A 19335-nucleotide genomic window follows, 5' to 3' on the forward strand; every position below is an offset into this window, starting at 1 on the left:
CATAGTGACCCGATATACAATAGAATGAAACAGTGCCTGGTCTTGTGCCACCCTCATGATCTTTGTTATGCTTGAGCCCATTGTGTAGCCACTGTGTCAATCCACCTCACTGAGGGTCTTCTTTTTCAGTGACCGTCTACTTTACCAAGCATGATGTTTTTTTCCAGGGACTGATACCCTCTGATAACATGTCCAAAGTATGTGAGATGTAGTCTCAACCATCCTTGCTTCTTAGGAGCATTCTGGCTGTACTTTTCCCAAGACAGATTTGTTCATTCCTTTGGCAATCCATGGTATACTCAATATTCTTTGCCAACACCACAATTCAAAGGTGTCAATTCTTTTTCAGTATTCCTTATTCATTTTCCAGCTTTCACATGTATATGACGTATTATTATTATTGAGGTAGGGCTCATTTCAACATTTTTATGGATATTCTCTTTTGTAAAGTGCTTTCAGATGTCATTTGATAGATAGATGATAGATAGATGATAGACAGATTAGATAGACACACAGACAGACACACAGACAGACGGATGATGGGTAGATAGATGACAGATAGATAGGTAGATAGATAGATAGATAGATAGATAGATAGATAGATAGATAGATAGATAGATAGATAGATAGATAGATAGATAGATGATAGATAGATAGATAGACAGACAGACAGATAGATAGATACTTCATACAGCCTTTAGGTTAGTAGTGGAAATATATAAAATCCACTACCAACCTCAAAGATGGAGGTAATTATAAACCCTTAAGAATCACTATTTACTGAATAATAGGAGTAAAATCATATTTCCACAAGGGGAAACTTGGCTTCAAGTCAGTATTCTTAAACTATCTGTCACTCAGATATGAAGTCTTGAAGGGGAAGTATTTTATAACAATAGACAGACTAGTGACCTGGAGTCTTGCCCCTAATATCAGCTGGAATTTTACCAGATTCTCATTTCTCCTAAATGAAATTTAATGGGATTCACATCTTAAATACAGGTTCACAGAGGAAAATGAAATTGGGGAAGGATGGTGTAGCACTGCAAATAAAATAAATGTCCCCCATGGGGATTATTCTCAGGGCCAAAAAACAAAACTTTTGAACTAGATTTAATATATTAAACAGCCAGTTCTTAGTTCTTGGTTTGTCCGGGTAGTCTTGAAGAAATAAATTATTGTATGATTTGTAGCTAGAAATATTCTTTGTTGTCAGAACACTTATTACAACTTTTATATTAGCAAGCCCCAGAATTTCGATGAAGACACAAATTTCAGAGGAGAGAATAACCAAATAACTTCAGGAAAATGTGACAGGAGCTCAGTTTAATAGGAACAGGGCCCATATGAAGCAGTCATAATAGATAAGGGGAGAATTGGTTTGTGAGAATTTTGGATGGCCTCCAGTGGTATTGCTCAGTTAAGGGCAATCAGGACCCTATTCAAGTCTATGAAATAAGACTTTCTGCATGCTTTATTCTATTGAAAGGAAGGGTATTCTGCACGGTAAGAGCTACCTAGGAAAATAAATAATTAAACCAACTCAGAGAGTGCCAAAGAGATTTGTTGAATGAGAAATTTAACTGTGTCCGGTGGGAGAGATCCCAGGGGATGGAGATAACTTTTTTTTTTTTTAAAGTGCACTCCATGTTCAAAATGAACAGAATGTTTTGAAGGTAGATTAAATACCATTGATGAAAGAAGTTGTTTCAGCCAAAGTAATTTAAATACACAAATACATAAACACTCTTCAGTGAGGAAGAAGTAAATTTATTACAAACAAACCAAACCCAAACCCACTGTGGGCAAGTAGATTACTACCCACAGTGAACCTTCAGCACAGACTAGAATTGCCTTATTGGGTTTCCAAAGCTATAAATCTTTAAGGAAGCTGACCACCACAGCTTCCTCACACAGAGCAGATGGTGGGTTCCAACTGCTGATCTTTTGGATATCAGCTGTGCACTTTAACCACCAAGCCTCCTACTATCCAAAATAAGAAAGGTAAATATGAAATATTTTATATTAATATTCAACTTTAGTTCATGATATTATTAAAGTTAATGTTTAATATGGAGTAGGCAAGGTACTGTTTTATTCAGGCAGCTCATTTATATTTCTGACTCTTAAATATAATTTACCTTAAACAATGATTTTAAATAGTGATATTAGTAAGTTTGAAACACTGAAAATTTGAAACATTGCTGTTTTTGTAAGAATACTAAATAATGTTATGGGAAAACTTCATTTCCAGCAAAGATTTTGTAGCAAATAAGCATTATATTTATGTATTTTAGTTCTGATATTTTCATAAGACATTTAAAGTAAAACAACCCATGAAATAATTTTACAACCATTGAGAAATCCAATAAACATTTATTTTAAAGAAATTACTATTTTTACTTTAAAGAATTCATAAAATAATATAAAGTCTTAAGTTCATATTGTTTTTCAAGTTAATTTTAGGGTGTATATTTCTAATTTATATTGAAAATACAAACACAGCTGAGGTTTAGGTAGATTGGGGGCATTGACAATGACTAATATTTAACCAAATCAGAATCCCGTTAACCAAAGCCAAACTCATTGCCTTCAAGTGGATTCTGACTCATAACCACCTATAGGATAGAGTAGAACTGCCTCACAGGGTTCCCAAGGCTGTAAATCTTTACAGAAGCAGACTGCCACATCTTCCTCCCACAGACTGGCTGGTGGGTTTGAACCATTGGCCTCTTGATTAGCAGCTGGGCACTTAAATACGGCACAATGACTCCTTCAGTTTTGTTATGCATTCCCGAGTCATTTGGATTTTTTTCTAGGGAATGGATGCTTAGATTTCAAGTAAAAACATGACACCATTAAGTTTTATTTCCCTTTATGTAATAACAACAACGTTTTCAAGAAAGAAGAGTAATATAGTTTTGGGAGAACACACAGGGTAAATCTCTGCTCTTTCTACCCTGTTCTCTTGAGGAAAACACGGACAAATCTTACATATTTAATGTTATACCTGGATAATTTCATCATCAAAAAGTTGAGTTTGTATAATTAAAAACGTTTCTTTTAGCACTCACAATTTATTTAATTAACAAGAATTAATTTTTTTTTATTAAATGTCATCATTCATAATACATAGAGATTTGGTTTTTTTGTCCTCTTTTGAATCTTAATTCTCTCCCATTTAAGGGTGATGCTTTCATTTTAATAATGTCTATTCCTTTATTTTAGTTCAAAATCAAACCCTGAGTACCACATTAGGTGTACACCCATTTTCTGGGATCTATATTGATTTCAAGTAGGAGAATAATCACAGCCTTTACCATTCAGATCGCTTAGTATCAGGAAAAGAAAATGCATACAAAGGCTATTAACCTAATTGCAATTCTAAGTACTGAGCAGTGGTGGGTACTACAGGTTCTACACGTCCACAAAGCAGAGATAATGATATAAACCCAAATATTGGTAGAGAACTCATGGGGAAATCACACCTTTTGAGTTGAACGTTCTTGGAGTTTGTAACATTTTGATAATTGTTTTTAAGATCTCACTTCATTCCCACAACAGTCCTGTTATACGAAAGGAAAATAAATTAGCTAGAGAGTATCGTTCATGTTGCATAGCATACTGAGTAAAGTTCAGAACAGTAAATTAACATTAGTTTCAATAATAATTAAGATAAATGGATGTTAATAATAAGTAACTGCTAATAACAGTAACAATAATAGATGACAATAAAAACCTGTTGCAGTCGAGTCAATTTCAACTCATAGGTACCCTCTTGGTCAGAGCAGAACTGCCCCATAGAGTTTCCAAGGAGTGCCTGGTGGATTTGAACTGTGGACCTTTTGGTTAGCAGCCATAGTCCTTAATCAATACACCAACAGGGTTTCCTATGACAATGGATAACAATAATAAGAGGGTTTTTTAAATGTCAGGACTTCTTCAAGGTTTTTTAATTATATTAAATGATTTGATTCACTCAACATCACTAAGTGTTGATATAGTTGCTAGTCATTTTACAGCTAAGCAAAATGTGACATGGAAAGATTAGTTAACTTACATGAAGTCATCACACAGCTAGGTGTTGCAGCTATAATTCAATTTCTGTCTATCTGGGAGATATTGTTCTATAACCATGGCACAGAGCTTTGGTGGCACAGTGGTTAAGTGATTGTCTCCTAATCAAAAGGTCAACAGTTCAAACTCTCCAGCTGCTCCACGGAATAAAGGTATGGCAGTTGGCTTCCCTAAAGATTTACAGCCTTGGAAATCCTATGGGTCAATTCTACTCTGACCTACAGTGTAGCTATGAGTTGAAATTGACTCCTTAGCAATGTTTTTTTTTTTTCTTTTTTTAAACCATGGTACCACACTTCTTCTCTACTTAGTGGACAAAGTGCAAACGTATTAGGAAGGAGAGATGAAAAGCAGGGTGAGACAAGAGGCACCTTGCCTTTTGCAAAATTTAAGAAGGCACTCACTTTCAGAATTGTGCAAGTGCAAGGAGGGCCCTGAGCCTCCTTAAATGTTGCACCTTAGGAGTTTCACTAACTAGTTCTTGTCTTGAGGATGATGAAAGGAAACAGTAGGAAAAAAAATCACCAAAAACAGGAATTCAAAACCACTTTATCAAATACTGAAATAGGCAATCTGTTACATTCTAGGGCTACAGGATTAAAGGATATATTATATTAATCATAATTATAGAACCATAACTAAAAAATAATCAGTTTAAAATTGATAAGTAGGGGATACATTTTACCAACATTACCTCATTTAATTCTCACAAAGAAGTAAAGCCTAGAAACTTTAAGTAATAGCTTAATATCACAATGACAATAAATTGTGGAGAAAGGAGTCAAACTCAAGTGCATTAAAAGATACTGATTTGCAATCAGAATCTACATGGAATTGGTTGAATTATCCACACTTAGTGAATCTCAATATCTTTATATCTAAAGAAAAGTGAGTTTAGAAACAGTTATCTAAATTGTTTTTTTAGAAACAACAAAAATAATGTTGGGTGTGCAGACCCCCGTGGGTATAACACCCAATATCATTCCTCCTTCTGTTCCACAGATAAACACAGGAAACAAATACCCTCCATGCTACCCCTGTTTTTCCAGGGTGACCACATTTATTATTAGTATCTGAATCAATGTTCTCAGAACAATTTCCCTGAATAATATCATCTTATCCTGTATACTTAACATCCTACCAAAAGACATTTGTTGTATTTTCCTCTGCAAAATGAAATATTCTCACACTTTTCTTTCTAAATCTCTAATATGAACTATATTATATGCTTATAGGTGACCTGGTGGCACTGTAGTTAAGTGCTTAGCTTCTAACCAAAATGTTGGTAGTTCAAGTCTACCAGCCGCTCCCTGGAAATCTTACGTGGTAATCCTACTTGTCCCTATAGGGCCGCTGTGAGTTGGAATTGACTCAATGGCAATGGTTTGGGTATATGCTTAAAATCATGAACAGATGGAAGAAGGGAACTTTGAAACAGGCAGTTGAAAATGTATGCTAGAAGACACTTTATGATATAGTTTTTCAGAAGCGTCACTGAGAAAATGCATAGGGAAGTACAGTAGGATTGTCAAGATGTGTAATGAATTTAAAGTGAGATTAGATGGCAAAGCTGAGGGTCCATCTCCAGCAGTTACCAATTGCTCCAGTGCCTTGTTGAGTTAGGTATAGCTTGTTCTATCCTGGGCTGTGCTCTGAAAGTATAATGAAATGATCTTAAAATAAATTTAAGGGGGCTGTTTACTGTGATATAACAGGAGGATGTGGGATGTACTTAAGTAGCGTCATTCTTAAAGTGCAAACAATTGCATTGGTCATAAAATCCAATCCAGACACCTCCATATGATTTAGAGATAAGGAAGGTTAAAAGGAAATGCTCATGTAAATTTACCTTTTCCACAGATGAATCATCAGGTAAAACCACCACAAGATAATCTAACCGAAGTGATGGAATTTGTTCTCTTGGGCTTTGCTGACATGCCCCATCTCCAGTGGTTTCTTTTTGGATTGTTTTTAATCATCTATATCATTATCCTGATGAGTAATGGCACCATATTTCTCATAACAAAAATGGATCCTGCTCTCCAGAGCCCTATGTATTTTTTCCTGGCAAATTTTTCCTTCTTGGAAATCTGCTATGTATCAACTACTTTCCCCAGAATGCTGACGAATCTAGGAACCCAGAGAAGAAGAATTTCCTTAGTTGCCTGTGCTACACAGATGTACTTTTTCTTCACGTTCGGAAGCACAGAGTGTTTGCTCCTGGCAGTGATGGCCTATGACCGCTTTGTGGCCATTTGTAACCCTCTGCACTATCTTCTAGTCATGAACCACAGGGTCTGTATCCAGTTGGTGACTGGCTCCTGGGCCACTGGAATCTCAGTTCAGATAGGGCAGACGTATCAGATTTTCTCTCTGCCTTTTTGTGGATCTAAACAGATTAACCACTTCTTCTGTGATATTCCCCAAATACTCAAGCTGGCTTGTGGGGACAACTTTGTAAATGAGATGTTGGTCTACATACTTTCTGTGTTATTTGTCATGGTTCCCTTTCTGTTGATACTGGGCTCCTACAGTAAAATCATCTCCATCATCCTGAACTTACCATCGGCCACAAGTCAAGCCAAAGCCTTCTCCACCTGCTCATCTCATCTTATGGTTGTGGTGTTATTCTTTGGATCAGGTATTATTGCCTACTTAAGACCCAATACTAGACACTCAGAGGGAAATGACAAAGTGCTATCTCTTTTCTACACTATCCTAACTCCTGTGTTTAATCCCATGATATATAGTCTAAGAAATAAGGATGTCAAAATAGCACTGAGAAAATTGCTATGTAAATAATTCACTAAAGAATCAGGTAATGTATGAAAATTCCTTTCTTACATATTTTTAATTAAATTTCAACAGATGTATACTTTTAACCATAACTTGTGTTATGGTTTAGTTTTGTCCCTCCAAAATGTGCATCAGCTTGGCTAGACTATGATTCTAAGTACTGCTTGATAGTCTGCCATTTTGTGATTTGAGTCGAAACCTTCTAGAAGACAACCGGTTTGGTGATTTTCCTATGTGTTGTAGACCCTAACTCTATGATGTAAATGAGGCAGGATTAGAGAGGCAGAACTCACTCTACAACATTAAGTTGTACCTTGAGCTAATGTATTTTGTGATAAAAGAGAGAAGCTAGGATAGAGATAGGCGGACCTCCTACCACGAAGAATGATGAACCAGGATGGAAGCAAGTCCTTCAATCCCTGCACTGAGAAGCTCCTAGATCAGGGGAAGATTGATGACAAGGACCTTACTGCAGAGCCAGCAGAGAGAGAAAGCTTCCTCTGAAACTATCTCTCTGAATTTGGATTTCTAGATTCCTAGACTGTGAAAAAATAAATTTCTCTTTGTTAAGCTATACAATTTTGGTATATCTGGTATAACAGCACTAGATTATTAAGACACCTTGTCTTTCCAAACAGTACAATCATTTCCAAGTTAAAAATCTCTTGTAATGTTGTCAGAACTTTCTGCACAAATTGTAAAGGTAATATATATAATAAAAACCTGAACCTATTGTCGTTGAGTTGATTCCAACTCATAGTGATCCTATAGGACAGAGTACAACTGCCTCATAGTGTGCAAGGAGCACCTGGTGGATTTGAACTGCCGACCTTTTGGTTAGCAGCTGTAACTCTTGACTACTACACCACGAGGATTTCCGATATATATATATATTAGCATATAGGAAATCACTGTGTTAGTAATTCTGTAATTTTATTGTGCAATGTCCTCCTTCAATAGGAATTTTTTCTTGGGCTAATTTAGTTTAGTCAGTTGTAATGTATAATCTGTTATATTACTTAGCCTAAACATTTCACTGCCATGAGTGTACATACGGTTGTGATACCTATTTTAAAAACCAGGTTTGCAATAACCATTAATTAATACTATGCTATATTCCTTAGTTATCCAGGGGAGATTTGGTACAGGACCCCCCAGGAATACCAAAATCTGTGGAAGCTCAAGTCCCTTATATAAAATGACACTATATTTGCATATAACCTATGCACAAACTTCCATATACTTTAAATTAAATCTAGATTACTTATAATATCTAATACAATGCAAATGTTTTGTAAATATTTTTTATACAGTGTTGTTCAGGGAATAGTGACAAGACAGAAGGCAAACAATGCTCAAACAATGAGTTCTGAAGAGAGAGAGTGAGGATCTGTGAAATGGTGGGAGACTACGCATCATTTCATTTGCATAGATTCAGTGTAGTGCTTGGTGGAATAAAAATAATAATATAGTCTCTATGATAAACCTTAGTCTGGAAGCTCGGCTGAAACCTGTCCTCCATGGGTGACCCTGCTGGTGTCTGAATGCCAATGGCATAGCTTCCAGCATCACAGCAACATGCAAGCCCCCACAGTACAACAAACTGACAGACACGTAGGGACATCCAGACTAAGACAGACAAAGAAGAAGGACCGGGTAGTCTACTTCTGGAAAGAGTTAGCTAGTGAAAAGCTTATGAAAGCAGCAGAACATTGTCTGAGATAGCCCCAGACAATGAGCTCCCCTATGCTGGAAGGCACTCAAAAGATGACTGGGGAAGAGCTGCCTCTTCAAAGTGGAGTCGACCTTAATGACGTGGATGGACTAAAGCTTTTGGGGTGTACATTTGCTGATGTTACACAATGCAAAATGAGAAGTAGCTGCTAATATCCATTAATAATCAGAACCTGGAATGTACCAAGTATGAATCTAGGAAAATTGGAAATCATCAAAAATGAAATGGATCACATAAAGATCAATATTCTAGGCATTAGGGAGCTGAAATGGACTGGTTCTGGCCATTCTGAATGGGGCAATCATATAGTCTACTAAAAACTGTGCCGGGAATGACAGCTTGAAGAGGAATGGTGTTGCATTCATCATCAAAAAGAACATTTCAAGACCTACCCTGAAATATAACACAGTCAGTGATAGGATAATATTCATATACCTACAAGGAAGACCAGTTAACACGACTATTATTCAAATTTATGCACCAACCATTAAGGCCAAAGATAAAGAAATTGAAGATTTTTACCAGCTTCTGCAGTCTGAAATTGATCAAACATGCAATCTGGATGCATGGATAGTTACTTGTGATTAGAATGTGAAAGTTGGAAACAAAGAAGAAGGATTGGTAGTTGAAAAATATGGCCTTGGTGATACAAACCATGATGCAGATAGCATGATTAACTTTTGCAAGTTCAATGACTTGAATACTTTTTTTTGCCAGTGTAAATGGTGACTATACACATGAACTTCACCAGATGGAATACACAAGAATCAAATTGACTACATCTGTGGAAAGAGACAACGGAAAAGCTCAGTATCATCAGTCAGAACAAGGCCAGGGACTGACTGTCGAACAGACCACGAATTGCTCATATGCAAGTTCAAGCTGAAGTTGAAAAAAATCAGAGCAAGTCCATGAGAGCCAAAATACGACCTTGAGTATATCCCACCTGAATTTAGAGATCATCTCAAGAACAGATTTGAAGCGTTGAACGCTAATGACCGAAGACCAGGTGAGTTGTCGAATGACATTAAGGACACCATACATGAAGAAAGTAAGAGGTCATTGAAAAGATAGGAAAGGAAGAAAAGACCAAGATGGATGTCAGAGGATAATCTGAAACTTCCTCTTCAAAGTCAAGCAGATAAAGCAAAAGAAAGAAATGATGAAGTACAAGAACAGAACAGAAGATTTCAAAGGGTGGCATGAGAAGACAAAGTAAAGTATTATAATGACATATGCAAGGAGCTGGAGATAGAAAACCAAAAGGGAAGAACATGTTCGTCCTTTCTCACACTGAAAGAACCGAAAAATAAAATTCAAGCCTTGAGTTAAAATAGCGAAAGATTCTACGGGGAAAATATTAGACGATGCAGGAAGCATCAAAAGAAGCTGGAAGGTATACACAGAGTCATTATACCAAAAAGAATTAGTCAATGCTCAACCATTTCAAGGGGTAGCATATGATCAGGAACCGATGGTACTGAAGGAAGAAGTCCAAGCTGCATGGAAGGCATTGGCGAAAAACAAGGCTCCAGGAATTGACGGCATATCAATTGAGATCTTTCAAGAAACAGATGCTGCCCTGGAAATGCCAAGTAATTTGGAAGAGAGCTTCCTGGCCAACCAACAGGAAGAGGTCCATATTTATGCCTGTTCCCAAGAAAGGTGACCCAACCAAATGCAGAAATTATCAAACAATATTCTTAATATCAACCACAAGCAAAATTTTGCTGAAGATCATTCAAAAGCAGCTGTGGCAGTATATCGACAAGGAACTGCCAGAAATTCAGGCCAAATGCAGAAGAGGAGGTGGAACCAGGGATATCATTGCTGATGTCAGATAGATCCTGGCTGAAATGAGAGAATACCAGAAGGATATTTTCCTGTGTTTTGTTGACTGTGCAAAGGCATCCTACTGTGTGGATCATAACAAATTATGGATAACATTGAGAAGACTGGGAATTCCAGAACACTTAATTGTGCCCATGAGGAACCTGTACACAGAATATGAGGTAGTTGTTTGGACAGAATAAGGGGATACCGAGTGGTTTAAAATCAGGGAAGTTTTAGGTCAAGGTTATGTCCTTTCACCATACCTATTCAATCTGTATGCTGAGCAAATAATACGAGAAGCTGGACTATATGAAGAAGAATGGGGTATCAGGATTGGAAGAAGACTCATTAACAACCTGCATTATGCAGATGACACAACCTTGCTTGCTGAAAGTGCAGAGGACTTGAAGCACCTACTGATGAATATCAAACACCACAGCCTTCAGTGTGGATTACACCTCAACATAATGAAAACAAAAATCCTCACAACTGGACCAATAAGCCACATCATGATAAACAGAGAAAAGATTGAAGTTGTCAAAGATATCATTTTACTTGGATCCACAATCAACGTCCGTGGAAGCAGCAGTCAAGAATTCAAAAGACACATTGCATTGGACAAATCTGCTGCAAAGGACCTCTTTAAAGTGTTGAAAAGCAAAGATGTCACCTTGAAGACAAAGGTTTGTCTGACCCAAGCCATGGTATTTTCAATCGCATCATGTGCATATGAAAGCTATACAATGAATAAGGAAGGCCGAAGAAGAATTGACACCTTTGAATTTTGGCGTTGGCAAAGAATATTGAATAAACCATGGACCACCAAAGAATGAACAAATGTACTTGGAAAAAGTACAACCAGAATTCTCCTTAGAAGCAAGGATGGCGAGACGGCGTTTTACATACTTTAGACATGTTGTCAGGAGAGATGAGTCCCTGGAGAAGGACATCATACTTGGTAAAGTAGAGGATTAGTGAAAAAGAGGAAGACCCTCAATGAGACGATTGACACAGTGGCTGCAACAATGAGCTCAAGCATAATTAGGATTGTAAGGAAGGTGCAGGACCAGGCAGTGTTTTGTTCTGTGGCACATAGGTTCCCATGAGTCTGAACCAACTAGAGAGCACCTAACAACAAAGACATGGTAAACCTGGAAAATCCTCTCTGAAGAAGTAACATTTGAACTGAGTCCTAAATAGCTAGAAGGCATAACTATTTAAAGATTATTTTAGGTAGATGAAAAAGCAAAAGAAGACCATTAAGTTTTACATTCTTAGAAGCCTCAAGAGCCAATTGCCTGGGGAAAAAATGTGTTAGCAGGTGAGCATGGAAATAAAGGTAGGGGCCAAGTTATACAACAGTTTTTAATTCCTGGGAAGAAATTTGAATTATTCCAAGTACAAGGGAAATCCATGAAAGTGCTTAAGATTTTCTATAGAGAACACTTTGGCAGTTTGGGTCCACCAGCCATTCCCACATATATTCCCCAGATTTTTGTTTGTATGTATTAGAAAATTCACACAGTTCTTTTGAAGTGTAGCTTACCTCCTCCTGAGTCACACTTCGTACTTCACCTTCTGGGGCTTGTTGGGACTTAAAGTGTTAATGCTCTCACGTTATTTTATAGATGAACAAAACAGAGAGACACAAAGAGTTTGCATAATCTTTCCTACTTCACATACATACAAGTATTTTAACTCACTACCCATGTTCTGAATCTCTGCTAGAGCAGTGGTTAGGTTCTATGGCTGCTAACCAAAATAGGGCAGATCAAATCCACGAGCTACCCCTTAGATAAGTTATGGACAGTTCTACTTTGTCCTGTAGGGTGCCTATGAGTCTGACTGACTTAACAGCAATGGGTTTGGTTTTTTTGTTCTTACCTATGATCTATGTCCAGACCTGGGTTTGAGTTAGGCCTTCATCACATAAGTTTTTCTTTGACTTGTAAAATTATTTAATCCTTAATTGTCCCTTTTTATATTTGACCAAAAAAAAAGAACCTTACAGACTTTTTATGAGAATTAACACGTTAAGAGCACACCTAACATTGACTTAGTTTATCAATGACATTGTTACAGTCTGTAATTATGATCACATTTGTAATTAAGGAATTTACTTAACATCTTCACTTATATACAGCCTTTTCAGTGGAAATTGCTCTAACTGAATTAAGATGCCTAACTAAAAAAAAAATAATTGGATCTTATGGTGGTCAAGGCCAAGAGTCAGCACTCAACCTGCAAAGACAAGGTGGCTGTTCTTACTGTAATGGACAGCAGAGTCAAAGCAGTAATCAGATGTGTCTAACTGATATGGATTTACAGCATTGGCTACTTAGTCATGGAGTCCTTAGGAGTGAAGTAGATAGGAAACCTAGTAAATATTTATTTTATCTGTACAAGCCGATGAATGCTAGGTCAAGTAAACAGCAGTCTAACCTGAATTGCCAGAATAGAGAATCATGGTCCCTCAATAATTTTTTTTTATTTATCAAAAAATAGATTTGAGTGAGTTTAAAGACCTACGACTCCTTGAATCAAGGGGAGGCAGGTCCTCTTGAGGAAGGACACCAATAGACTGCCAAAAATTTATACGGTTGATAATTCTCCCATCTTTCCCCAAAGGGATCTATAGCTTTTTACAAGAGTGACTGTTCAGCGATTACTGGATTCTGGCTCTGAACTGACGCTAATTCCAGGAGACCCAAAATGTCACTGTGGCCCACCAGTCAGTGTAGGGTATATGGAAATCACGTTATTAATGGAGTCTTAACTCATGTCCATCTTACAGTATGTCCAGTGGGTCCCTGAACCCATCCTTTAGTGATTTCCCCAGTTCAGGAATGTATATTTGGAATAGATACACTCAGCAACTGGAAGAAACACCACATTGGATCCCTGACAAATGGAATAAGAGCTATTATGATAGGAAAAGCCAAGTGGAAGACATTAGAACTGCCCGTACATAGGAAAATAGTAAACCAAAAGTAATACTGCATTCCAGGAGAGACTGAAGAGATTACTGCCACCAACAAGGACTTGAAGGATGCAAGGATTTTCCCTTAGTCATCTAGTGCTGCTATCACAGAAATACCATCAGTGAGTGGCTTTAACAAAGGGGAATTTATTCTCTCACAGTCTAGTAGGCTAGAAGTCCAAATTCAGGGTGTCAGTTCCAAGGGAAGGCTTTCTCTTTCAGCTCTGGTAGAAGCTCTTTGTCATCAATCTTCCCCTGGACTAGGAGCTTCTCCTCATAGGAACCCCAGGTCCAAAAGATTCACTCTGCTCCCAGTGCTTCTTTCTTGGTGGTATGAGGTCTCGCACTCTCTGCTTACTTCCCTTTCCTTTTATCTCTTGTAAGATAAAATGTGGTGCAGGCCACACACCAGGGAAACCCCCTTTACATTGGATCGGGGATGTGACCTTAATAAGGGTGTTACAATCCCGTCTTAATTCTCTTTAACATAAAATTACAATCTCAATATGGAGGACAGCCACACAATACTGGAAATCATGGCCAAGCCAAATTGATGCATACCTTTTTTTGGGGGGCGGGGGACATAATTCAATCCAAGAAAGCGTTATTCCCACCACATCCTCGTTCAACTCATCTATTTGGCCTGTGAAAAAAAGAGATGGATCTTTGACAATGACAGCGGATTATAGAAAATTTAACCAGGTAGTGACTACAATTGTAGCTGCTATTACAGATGTGGTTTCATTGCTTAAGCAAATTAGTACATCTCCTGGAACCTGGTATGCAGTTATTGATCTCAGCTAATGCCTTTTTTTCCATACCCATTTCAAAGAACCACCACAAAGAGTTTGCCTTCAGCTGGCAAGGCCAGCAATACACCTTCAGTTGCCTACCGCAGAGCTACACCAAGTCTCCAGCCCTATGTCATCATTTAGTTCACAAGGACTTTGACTGACTTTCCCTTCCATAAGACATTACAATGATCCATTACATTGATGACACTATGTTGATCAGACAAATGAAAAAGAAGTGTCAATGACTCTAACTTACTGGTAAGTCATTTGTGTGCTAGAGGGTGAGAAATTAATCTCACAAAAGTTTAAGTGCCTTCCACCTCAGAGAAATTTCTAGGGGTCCAGTGATGTGGGGCATATTGAGATGTTCCTTCTAGAGTGAAGGATAAGTTATTGCATCAGGCCCCTCCCACAACTAAAAATGAGGCACAATGCCTCTTTGGATTGTGAAAGCAACATACTCCTCATTTTGGTGTGCTACTCCACCCTCTTTATCAAGTAACTCAAAAAGCTCCTAGTTTTTGAATGGGACCCAGAACAAGGACAACTCTGCAATAGGTTCAGGCTGCTGTGCAAGCTTCCCTGCCACTTGGGACATATGATTCAGCTGACTCAATGGTGCTCTAAGTGTCAGTGGCAGATAGACATACTATTTGCAGTCTTTGACAGGTGCCTATTGATGAATCATAACACAGATGCTTAAGATTTTGAAGTAAAGCCATTCTCTGCAGATAACTACTGTCCTTTGAGAAAAAAAAAAAAAAAACTTTTGTCTTGTTACTGGGCTTTAGTAGAGACTGAACACTTAAATGGGATACTAAGTCACCATGCAGCCTGAGCTGCCCACCATGAACTGGGTGTTGTCTGACCCACAGAGTCATAAAGTTGGAGATGAATTAAACAGAAGTGGTATATACGGGATCAGGTCTGAGCAGGACCTGAGGACACAAGTAAGTTGCATAAGAAGTGGCCCAAATACCCATGGTTTCCACTCCTGTCACATTACCTTCCATCTCCTGGTCTTCACCTATGGCCTCATGGAGACTTCCTTATGATCATTTGACTGAGGAAGAATAATCTCATGCCTGGCTTACAGATGGTTCTGTGTGATATGCAGGCACCACTGAAAAGTGGACAGCCACAGTGCTACGGCCACTTTATAGGAACTCATGCCACCAAGAATGAAGAGCCAGGGGTGTGTGTATCCTTTGGACCTGGGGTCCCTGTGCTGAGAAGCTCCTAGGCCAGGGGGAGATTGAAGGAAAGGACTTCCACCCAGAGCCAACAGAGAGAGACTTCCCCTGGAGCTGACACCCTGAATTCAAACTTTCATCCTCCTAGACAGTGACAGAATAAACTTATGTTTGTTAAGCAATCCACTTGTAGTGCTTCTGTTATAGCAGTACTAGATAACTAAGACACATATCAAGGGTCTTTCACAAGAATCAATGCAGATTTCTAGTCAAAAACACTAGAAGCCAGAAGAAGATGGAGTGACATATATAAAATACTGAACGAAAACAATTGCCAACCAAGAAATCTTTACCTAACAAAGTTTTCATTCAAAAATTAGGCAGATCAAGACATTACCAAACAAACAGAAGCTCTGAGAATTTGCCACTACCATAGCAAATTACGGATAACATTGTGAAGAATGGGAATTACAGAACAATTAACTGTACTCGTGAGGAACCTGTACATAGTACCTGTACCTAGATCGAGAGGCAGTTATTCGAACAGAACAAGTGTATACTGTGTGGTTTAAGTCAGGAAAGTTGTGCGTCAGGGTTGAGTCCTTTCATCATACCTACTCAATTTGTATGCTGAGCAAATAATCCAAGAAACTGGACTATATGAAGAATAGGGTATCAAGATCGGAGAAAGACTCATTAATAACTTGTGTTATGCAGATGACACAACCTTGCTTGCTGAAAGTGAAGAAGACTTGAAGCATTTACTGATTAAGATGAAAGATCACAGCCTTCAGTATTGATTATACCCCAACACAAAGAAAACAAAAATCTTCACAACTGGACCCATAAGCAAAATCATGATAAATGGAGAAAAGATTAAGGCTGCCAAGAATTTCATTTTGCTTGGATCCACAATCAACAGCCATGGAAGCAGCAGTCAAGAAATCAAAAGACGCATTGCATTGGGTAAAGCTGTTGCAAAAGACCTTTTTAAAGTGTTGAAAAGCAAAGACGTAACCTCGAAGGCTAAGGTGAAACTGATGCAAGCCGTGGTGTTTTCAATCACCTCATATGCATGTGAAAGCTGGACAATGAATAAGGAAGAGGGAAGAAGAACAGACACCTTTGAATTGTGGTGCTGGTGATGAATATTGAATCTACAATGGACTGCCAAAAGAATAAACAAATCTGCCTTGGAAGAAGTACAACCAGGATGCTCCTTAGAGGCAAAGATAGTGAGACTGCGTCTCACGTACTTTGGATATTTTATCAGGAGTGATTGGTCCCTAGACAAGGACATCGTGCTTGGTAGGGTAGAGGGTCAATGAATGAGAGGAAGACCATCAGTGAGACGAATTGACTTAGCTGCTATGAAAATGTGCTCAAGCGTAGTAAGGATTGTGAGGAGGGCACAGGACTGGGCAGTGTTTCGTTCTGTCGTACATAGAGTTGCTATGAGTCAGAATCGACTCGACATCAGCTAACAACAACAACAGAGAAGCTTTGCAAGTTTTAATCAAAAAAAAAAAAAACTCCAAATGGAAGGGCAAGAGCATTAAATAAATATTTGTATTTATACATGGAATAAATAAATTAATAAAAAATAAGACAAAGTTTTCCAAAAAATGGAACAACTCTAAGGAAAAGTATATGGTATTTTCAAGGAATAAATTCCTTAATTAAATACCACAAACAATACAACATCCAGTTTATAAGAAATAAGCACAAAGTAAACTCATCAAATATAGGTTGAATATTGATGCTAATGGAGACACACCAACAGAAATAGGGGGAGGAGCATATCCGAAATAGATTTGTTTTGTTAAGTTCGTATGGTAACAGTTGTTCATATGTTAAACATTGTCACAATTGTAAGTTGTGTGATGCAATATATGTGGTAACCACTAAGAAATCATCAAGGAAAAACCTTCATAAGAAATGAAGGAAGAAGGCAGAAAAGTTCATCACAATAAAGCTACCATATACAAACAAAAACAGAAAAATCAGAATAAAGAAGCAAAGAAAACATGAAACACTCAAAAAACAAAGAGCAATCTGAATGAGGTAGACATATTTTTTTCAGTAATAAACTTAAATGTAAATGGTTTAAACACCCCATGCAAAAGGAAATCAGTGGCAAAATAGATTAAAAAAAAAATCTATCCTTTTGCTATCTACATGAAACATACCTTGGACACAAGAACACAAACAGACTGAAAATAAAAGGATGGAAAAAATATTCCATGCAACACATAAAAAATTAAGTGCAGGGTTGGCCATACGAATATCAGCAAAGTAGACTTTAAATCAAAATTTACTTCAAGAAATAAAGAAGGACACTACATAATAACGAAAGGGCCAATTTAGCAAATAGTCATAACAATTATAAATATATATGTACCTAACAGCAGTGCACCAAAGTACATGAAACAAATACTAACTAATAGGAAAGGAGAAATAGACAACTTCACAATGTTAGGAGACTTCAACATACCACTTTCAGTTATAGATAAAACATCTAAAAAGATCACTAAGGACATTGAGAACTTATATAAAGCCATAAATCAATTGGACTTAACAAATATATATATAGAACTCTGTACCCAGAATCAGAAGAATACATGTTTTTCTCCATCACACAGGGATCATTTTCTAGAACAGACCTATGCTAAAAAAAAAAAAGGACAAAATAAATCTCAACAAATTTAAAAAGATCGAAATCATACAAAGCATCTTCTCTGATTATAATGGTATGAAGCTAGAAATCAACAACAGAAAAAGCAACAAAAAGATAAAAACACAGAAAAAAATAATACATTACTAAAAATTATTGAGTCATAGAAGAAATCCTAAGTGAATTTACAAAACTCCTAGAATCAAGTGAAAATGAAATCACAACTTATCAACATTTGTTAAACAACAAAAGCAGTACTCAGAGGGAAATTCACAGCAATAAGTGCATGTAATACAAACAAAAAAAAAAAAAAGAGAAAGATCCAAAATCATTAATTTAAATGGACAACTGTAACAAATAGAAAAGGAAGAGGAAAAGAAGCTGTAAGTTACCAAAAAAAAAAAAAAAGGAATAATAAAGATCAGGGCAGAAATAAACTAAACAGAAAATGGAAAGAGAATAGAAAGAATCAACAAAACCAGAAGTTGGTCCTTTGAAAGGATCAATAAAACAGAGAAATGACTGGCTAGATTGATAAAGGAAAAAAAAAATGTGGAGTGCAAATAACCAAATTAAGAAATGAAACGGATCACATGAATCCTATCCAACAGAGGTAAAGAAGGTCATAGCTGATTACTATGAAAAATGGTATTCCTACAAATTTGAAAACCTGGATGAAACGGACAAATTCCTAGACACACACGGCCTACCCAAGCTAACACAAACAGAGGTAAAAAATTTACACAGATCCACTACAAAAGAAGATGTTGAAGATGTCATCAAAAAACTGCCAACAGGAAAAAGCCCAGGACCAGATGGCTACACTGGATAATTCCATCATGCTTTCAGAGAAGGCTTGACACCAATCCTATTCAAACTGTTCAAAAACATAGAAGAGAAAGGAACACTACCAAACCTTTTCTATGAATGCAGCATAACCACAATACCTAAACCAGGCAAAGACATCATGAAAAGGGAAAATACGGACCAATATCACTTAGGAACATAAGTGAAAAAATTTTCAACTAAATTCCAGCCAACCGACTTCAGCCACATATCAAAGAAGTCATACACAGTAATCAAGTGGATTCATACCAGGATGACATGGGTGATTCAAACTTAAAAAATCAACTTGATACACAACATAAAGAACCATATGATCCTAGCAACTGATGCAGAAAAAGCATTCAATAAAATTCAACACCCTCAGCTGACAAAAACTCCCAGTGAAGCAGGTATAGAAGGAAAATTTC

At 37.3% G+C, this 19335-nt stretch overlaps 1 protein-coding gene across 1 annotated transcript; it reads left to right on the plus strand.

The window, feature by feature from the left end:
* Positions 1-5982: 5982 nt before the first annotated feature.
* On the plus strand, positions 5983-6879 carry LOC126080336 (olfactory receptor 10AG1-like). The gene has a single exon (XM_049891587.1). It carries the CDS (start codon positions 5983-5985, stop codon positions 6877-6879), a length of 897 nt encoding a protein of 298 aa, XP_049747544.1.
* The last annotated feature ends 12456 nt before the right edge of the window (positions 6880-19335 follow it).

This window comes from Elephas maximus, chromosome 7 (assembly GCF_024166365.1).
Source record: "Elephas maximus indicus isolate mEleMax1 chromosome 7, mEleMax1 primary haplotype, whole genome shotgun sequence".
Classification (NCBI taxonomy): Eukaryota; Metazoa; Chordata; class Mammalia; order Proboscidea; family Elephantidae; genus Elephas; species Elephas maximus.

Excerpts from the sequence above, each read along its gene's own strand:
- LOC126080336 (XM_049891587.1), top strand. The coding sequence starts at position 5,983 with ATGGAATTTGTTCTCTTGGGCTTTGCTGACATGCCCCATCTCCAGTGG.